At 35.9% G+C, this 7,614-nt stretch overlaps 1 protein-coding gene across 1 annotated transcript in view; it reads right to left on the bottom strand.

Annotated features, from left to right (window-relative positions):
- Positions 1 to 1,637: 1,637 nt before the first annotated feature.
- LOC136039415 (serine/arginine repetitive matrix protein 1-like) overlaps positions 1,638 to 7,614 on the bottom strand; it is a gene marked incomplete in the record, with an annotated part of 35,804 nt that continues 29,827 nt past the window's right edge. Inside the window, 2 exon segments of the mRNA XM_065723147.1 lie at positions 1,638 to 1,798; positions 5,188 to 5,389. Coding sequence (XP_065579219.1) covers positions 1,703 to 1,798; positions 5,188 to 5,389 — 298 coding nt within the window.

Below are 7,614 nucleotides of genomic sequence, written 5' to 3'. Positions count from 1 at the left end.
CTTTTACATATTTATGCCCCCTCCCCCCATTCTGTATTTATCTTATTTTCATTGTTTTTGTTGTTCTAACTTTCATGTGGAATTTTACACATTGACCTTTTTTAGCGAGCCCAAGAATTCTTCTATACGCTAGTTCCTAATTTTTTCGTCTTTTAATAAAGTTGCGACTTTTTGGCCAGCGATCGCCTTCCTTTTATCCTTATAAGTAGCTTAATATATGTAGCTTAATATATTCCTTATCTTACTGTAGCTTAATATATCTACACTGTAAAGTGGTCCAGGTGGTCTAAATCCTCAGGATAGAAAGGCCAGAAACTTCGCTATCGGCTGGTATAAGGTTATTCAGGCTTTACATTATTAATTACGACTTTCATAAACATCATGAGAGCATAGCTAAGCCTCATTTTAAGCTGCTAATTGAGCAAAAGTGATGGGGGACATCTCCTTCCCTGTATTTTTTTTGTTCATCCCTCCAGATTTTGAAAAATACGTTTTTGGGGAATATATTCTTTGAAAATGGGATTTTATAAAAAAAATATCTACATAAAAAAAATTTGAAAAATATAGGGTGGACAATCAAAATTCATTCTAGAAACTGACTTACCACAAAAAGGAAAATTGTGTGCAAACTATCAGAAATTAAGGGACCATGGTAGGATCAATGGCTTAGGGGCTATTCATCTGATTCAAACGCCCTCCTTTGGCAATGCTTTTTGATTCTGTAATATCTTGACTTAAAAAAAGCTTGTTAATTTCTTATAAAATATTCATCTTACTATTTCCAAAACCCACGCTTTTATCTTTTTTAAAATCTGAATTCTTAAGCAGTGCTGGAAATTTAATTTTGATGTTGTGAGCAGCATCATGCCACCAAAATCTAGAATTAGCAAAATTGTGTTTTCGTGTTTCCAACACAAAAAAGGAGGTTCTTTGCACTAAGTAAAATTGACCATGACTGTCAAGAGATAAAAGAAATTGACTTCATTATTTAGAAATTGTACCGGTAAGAAGAGGGGAAATTATGCTAAATATAATGTCTCAATTTTCAAAAATTTCTAGAACGATTTATTTGATTAGCGTTGAAAAAAAAATCCTTGGACTTTCGAGCAATACCAAAAAGAGGGTTTAAACATGTTAGAATGGTTTAAACACGTTAAAAGTGTTTGCCAAAGTTCGACCTCTGGCAGCTTAACAATACCCAAAGATTACTGAACCAGTAACGACTGAAATACAAAATAAAAAATAGAAGCGTTTCACTGAGCCTAATTATTCCATTCACCGACTGCTGGGATAGGAACTTCCTACGGGGAATTAAAAAGGCGTTTTTCCAAAAATGTTGTTGGCATTTCATTACTGTCTGTATTTTGCCTTACTGGAGCCCTCAATATTGAACCCTTCTTAAATACAAAAATTCAGTACTTCATAAAAGCTTAAATTTTCGGAAAAATAATTAGCGTACAGTTCAAGTTTTGCACAATGCCGTTTTAAATAGCCTTAAAAAATTATAAGTGACAGTACCTGGGTTTTACTGGGGTGTTTAAGTTCAGGAGCTCATATGTTGAATATTATCTTTTCGGATGAGCTCTATAGCTCCCTAAATATTCCTTAGTATCCGATAAAAGATATTACAAAAGGAATGAAAATGTTACTATTCTATTCAAAGAATATTTTATAAAACGATCACCGCATTATCAATTTTTTTTTATTCAGCTGAATCCCTTCTTAAGCTTCTTAACGCCTTTTGTCGCAGATTTTCTTCTAGTTCTTCGTCAACAGACATACTCTCACTTTCAGAGTCCTGGAACAAAGGATCAGTTTTAATAAGGTAATTGATTACTTCTGTTGAGTCGGCATAAAACAAAATCACCAACTACAGCTACTTTTATTTTTTAGCATGGTAGGAGCAACCCCTCCAATTTCGGTAAGAAATTGAAAGTGCAAAAACCCAGGTAGACTATGGTATATTTTGAGGAGCCCTATTTTAGATATAAAGCCATTTACTTTTCTTTATAGCAAGATTCACGGTGCTAGGAATAACACTGATATACCCTGGTCTTGACAAGCGTTTATTTAATATTCTATTATCTAAATTTTTTTTTGCATGGAGTATTCTGAAGTATTGTGTTGCATGGGGTGTTATTTTATTTGAATACTAGAAGCAAAGCATGTCGAACTATAGGCGTAACAAACAACAGCAAAAGAACCGTGGCTTATATTCTTTAGTGAAAATCTATGAGAATTGTCTTGAGCCCCCCGCCAACACAAAATTCAAAAGCACCTTGACTCCCCCCCCCCAAACAAAACTTTCCTGTAAGTTGTTGACTCCATCCCCTAGGCTTGAGGCAAAACAGGATAGGTTCGATAAAACTACAACTTTGAAAATACTCATTCCCCCCCCCTTCCCTCGACTTTAACCCAGAAATGTGTTCTCAATTTTATTTTTTACCCCTTAAGGGAAAAAAAAATCTAAACTTGGGGTCGAAGATCCACCATCTAAGCTAGCCAGGCTGTAATCATAATTATGCAAAGATTGTATAAAAACAGTTTTGCAAAAGCATTTTTGTTACTTACAGGCACACGTTACGAAAAGAAAATTGAGATCCTACAGCTACAATACTATCTTCAGAGATTCTTGATACTTTAAAAATTTGTTCCATTATTTCTTGAAACTTAAATGTAATACACAACTTTTTTTACTCTTTATTTCAAATCTGTCTTTCCTCCCACCTCTATGAATTCTTGCACATGAGCTTGATTCTTAGTTTGTCTTAAATTAGAGCATTGCACGACAAGAAGCATATCTTGTTTTATGCACAATTTCATTCTTAATTTACTTATGAAACACAACACTGGACAGTGGCGTTTAATCTTCTTAAGATTTCAACTTCACTTTCTATCTTATTACATACAATCGATTAATCAAATTCAAATGGAAACAACATCGGACTGAAAATCAATTATTTTAGTCGCTGTGGGGTGCAGATCAAGGGGGGGGGGGAGGAGGGTCCTTTCTGTGAATAACCCAAGAGGACCCAACTTCTTGCAAAGTTTAAAAAAAGTGGAATGATAATAATAATAATAACTTTTTGTGTTTTACCTCCTCCCAGCCTTCTCTATAGAATATTCTCTAATATCCTCTGAGAATCAGAATTGTGTTTGGTTATGAATATCAACAATTTCTAATGAGCGATAAATAGTTAACTGACAACAATTAAAAGAATACTTAAAAACAAATCAATACAAAAACAAGAGCTAAGAGCTCATATGGCACTTGTGACGAGGTCGGAAGAGCCGAGAGCTCATATGGTACGAGGTCGGAAGAGCCAAGAGCTCATTTGGACGAGGTCGGAAGAGCCAAGAGCCAAGAGCTCATTTGGCACTTGTGAGAAGGTCAGAACCTAAAGTTAAACTTTATAGCACAAGATCCTTCTAAATATCAAATTTCATTAAGATCTGGTCACCCTTTCGTAAGTTACAAATACCTCAATTTTCAAAATTACCTCCCCCTCCCAATTCCACCAAAGAGAGCAGATCCGGTCCAGTTATGTCAGTCACGTATCTTAGACAGGTTTCTATTCTTCCCATCCAGTTTCATCCTGATCTCACCGCTTTAAAGTATTTTCTAAGATTTCCGGTCCCCCCAACTGCCCCCCCCCAATTACGTTTGATCCGGTTGAGATTTAAAATAAGATATCAGAGTTACGAGGTCCTTCTAAATATGAAGTTTCATGAAGATCCGATCACTCCTTCGTAAGTTAAAAATACGTTATTTTTCTTATTTTTCAGAATTACCCCCCCCCCCCCGCAATTGAGCGGATCCGTTCCAATTATGTTAAATTACGTATGCAAGACTTTTGCTTATTTTTCCAACCAAGTTTCATCCCAATCCTTCCAATCTAAGGGTTTCCCATCATTTAGGTTTCCCCCTCCCAACTCCCCGCCCCATCACCAGATCCGGTCGGGATTTAAATAAGAGCTCTAAGACACGAATATCCTTCTAAACATCAAATTTCATTGAGATCCGATCACCCGTTCGTAAGTTGAAAATACCTCATTTTTCTAATTTTTAAGACTTACTCCCCCCTCCCAACTACCCCAAAGAGAGCAAATAAGTTCCGATTATGTCAATCATGTATCTGGGACTTGCGCTTATTTTTCCCATCAAGTTTCATCCCGATCCCTCTACTCTAAGTGTTTTCCAAGATTTTAGGTTTCCCCCCTCCAACTCCCCCCAATGTCATCAGACCCAGTCGGGATTTAAAATAAGAGCTCTGAGACACAATATCATTCCAAACATCAAATTTCATTAAGATCCAATCACCCGCTCATAAGTTAAAAATACTTCATTTTTTCTATTTTTCCGAATTAACCGGCCCCTTCTCCCCCCCCCCCCAGATGGTCAAATCGGGGAAAAACGACTATTTCTAATTTAATCTGGTCCGGTCCCTGATACGCTTGCCAAATTTCATCGTCCTAGCTTACCTGGAAGTGCCTAAAGTAGCAAACCGGGACTTTAGGTTTTCCCCCTCCAACTCCCCCTAATGTCATCAGATCCGGTCGGGATTAAAAATAAGAGCTCTACGACACAATATCATTCCAAACATCAAATTTCATTAAGATCCAAATACCCGCTGATAAGTTAAAAATACTTCATTTTTTCTATTTTTGCGAATTAACCGGGCCCCCACTCCCCCCCCAGATGGTCAAATCGGGAAAACGACTATTTCTAATTTAATCTGTCCGGTCCCTGATACGCTTGCCAAATTTCATCGTCCTAGCTTACCTGGAAGTGCCTAAAGTAGCAAAACCGGGACCGACAGACCGACAGACAGACCGACAGACCGACAGACAGACCGACAGAATTGGCGACTGCTATATGTCACTTGGTTAATACCAAGTGCCATAAAAAGTTTCAATACAAAATAATAATTAAAAGTAAGTACTCAAAGTTGCAGTACTGAGTTGCAAAGTTGCAGAACTAAGATAGATAAGTAGGGATTCAAACTATTACTCTTACTCAATAATTATATTTAAACTAATGAAGAGAGGAGAGAGAGAGAGAGAGAGAGAGAGAGAGAGAGAGAGAGAGAGAGAGAGAGAGAGAGAGAGAGAGAGAGAGAGAGAGAGAGAGAGAGAGAGAGAGAGAGAGAGAGAGAGAGAGAGAGAGAGAGAGAGAGAGAGAGAGACCTCTGACGAAGAACTCGTTTCTCGTTTCTTCTTTTTGGATTTCTTCTTAGCTTTTCGAGCTGCCTTCTTTTTAGCCCTTTTCTTTTCCTTTCTTCTTCGCCTTCTTTCTTCTTCACTATCAGTTGAAGTAGTCGTCTCTGAACTGTCTTCAGACTCACTTTCAACTTTTTTTGTTTTTCTCACCACCTTCTCGTCTTCCGAGCTAAAAATTAGAAATGAAAATAAAAATAAAAAGATCAACTCACACGAACATAAAAACCATTTCATCTCCTTGAACAATTCCATTAAAAAAAAAAAAAAAAAAAAAAAAAAAAAAAAAAAAAAAAAACGTGTTGTTTCTAGGCATAAACTTTCGAGGCATTTATTCAAAAAACATACGAAACACAAGGTTATTATTTTAACACTTCTATAAAAAAACATACACACTTATTCAAAATATACATACATAAAATACATATAATGTGACATTTGTAATCTCGACGATCAACATGACACTATTCAGTTGATAATGAGCATTTCAGATGTATTTTCTGAATGAACAATTTTGTTTCACCACAAGCGTTAACAGATATTTGACTTCCTAAGCAGTTAAAAAAACAATAAAAACGTAAAACTATTTCTCTATAAAAAAAACAACGAATGGAGTTTACTAGTTTTTTATTTATTAACAAACTTTCCGTTCTTGTTCATTTCTGGTCATCACGGAAGCTGAAGCCTCCTGCCAGCCAGGCAGTTTCCTCAAAGGTTTTATGATTTCCGTCCAAAGAAAGGACCAAATATTTTTAGGTGAGACACAGAAAAATTAGAAAACGGAGGCTTTAAAGTTTACCATTTTCTTACCCTCCCTCTCTTCTATGGGTTGAGCCCGTGTAGACTTATGCTTATCTTCAGTTTAATGTTTTATATTTGCGTAGCTTAATATTTTGAATAAAACAAAATAAAAAAAAGACATACCCCTTCAGTTCAATACAACAGTTCCTCCGTCACCGAAAAACTTCAAGGAATATTAATTAGCAAAAAGGTGGACAAGCATCTAAAAGGGTTTAGAGCCAAAAGTATAAAAGCTACAAAAAAAAGAAGAAATTATAATCTACTAGCATTATGAATTGTTCATCTGACCGATTCATTAAACAAATTGCGGAGAGAATAAAAAGCAAGAGATTTATTCCTGGGATTGATTTTAACGCACACAATTCTCCGACAACAAGAATATTCTGGAATTTTGGGTGTTTACCTGATGTGCTTAAGACGGAAGAAGCCCTGAAGTTCTCTCTAGCATGGAAAACAGCCTAAATTGAATAAAGAAACCTGTTCAGAGCAGGATGTACAAAACTATTGTCAAATTTCTTGTATAGCTACATGATTTTTAAGGACCATTCTTATTCACATAAAACGCTTGAAGTTAGTCAAAATCAAACAGGGGAAATGGAAGTTCGTTACTGGTTTTAACTTAAGCCCACTAATCCTCTGTCGGTAAAATGTTTCCGACTGTTTGGAGTTTGCACGTGGACTTGAAAACGAAATTATAGTTCCATTTTAGTGAAATGTTAATGAACATGTACATAAGTAGCACATTGCATAATCTATCGGTTTAAGATACGGAATACATTTCAAAGTCACTTTTTTAAAAAATCCATTATATAAACTTATAATATTCAAATACACATGTCTATTTGGGATTGATGAAGAATTTTGTATTTCCTGGACATCTACAACTTGTCGATAATCCTATGGCGTAACGTAGCTTAGCCCTATTGATTCAACTGTGCAATTGACTTCCCTAGCAATTCTGAGTAAAGCAGGGTAATTCTAGGACTACTACAGATAACCGAACAGCATAGTCCGTACCTAGTCAGATACACGATGTCTAAAAAAATTATTTTAAAGGAAATAAGATTGACTTTACATAGATCAATTCCATGTTTCGCATGCAAAACACATTCACCTGATCGTAGTCAACGTTGCGGAGGTCATTCATGGATTGATGATTCAATCTAATATTCTTAAGATCAAAACCATGTGATCAATTAGTAAGAGTGAGCTAGCTTTGGCGCATCAACACTAAAGATGATCAACAGCCATCTTTTCATCGCCGTAACAACCAATACCCCAATATTTTAGCAGGATATTTCGGGAAATAACTCCCAAAATATTTAATTTCCTTTCGTAGCAAAGGTGAACGAAATCCATCTGGATTCAATTGTGCTTATTGACGTTAAACGTTTACTGGAACGCTGTCATGCTTATCGCACCAACTAGGTTTTGCATCTCTATACTTGCTCTATATAATTCTACCCACAAAAGAAGGAATCACTTTTAGTGATTAAACAAAAAAAAAAAAACAAGTTTTTTTTTTAAATGAAAGTAAGGAGCGACATTAAAACTTTAAAACGAACAGAAATTACTCCGTATGTGAAAGGGCTTTTC

Source organism: Artemia franciscana, chromosome 2 (genome assembly GCF_032884065.1).
Source record: "Artemia franciscana chromosome 2, ASM3288406v1, whole genome shotgun sequence".
NCBI classification, from domain to species: domain Eukaryota; kingdom Metazoa; phylum Arthropoda; class Branchiopoda; order Anostraca; family Artemiidae; genus Artemia; species Artemia franciscana.
Note: the sequence above shows the minus strand (reverse complement) of the source record. Positions and strands in the feature narration are given on the sequence as shown.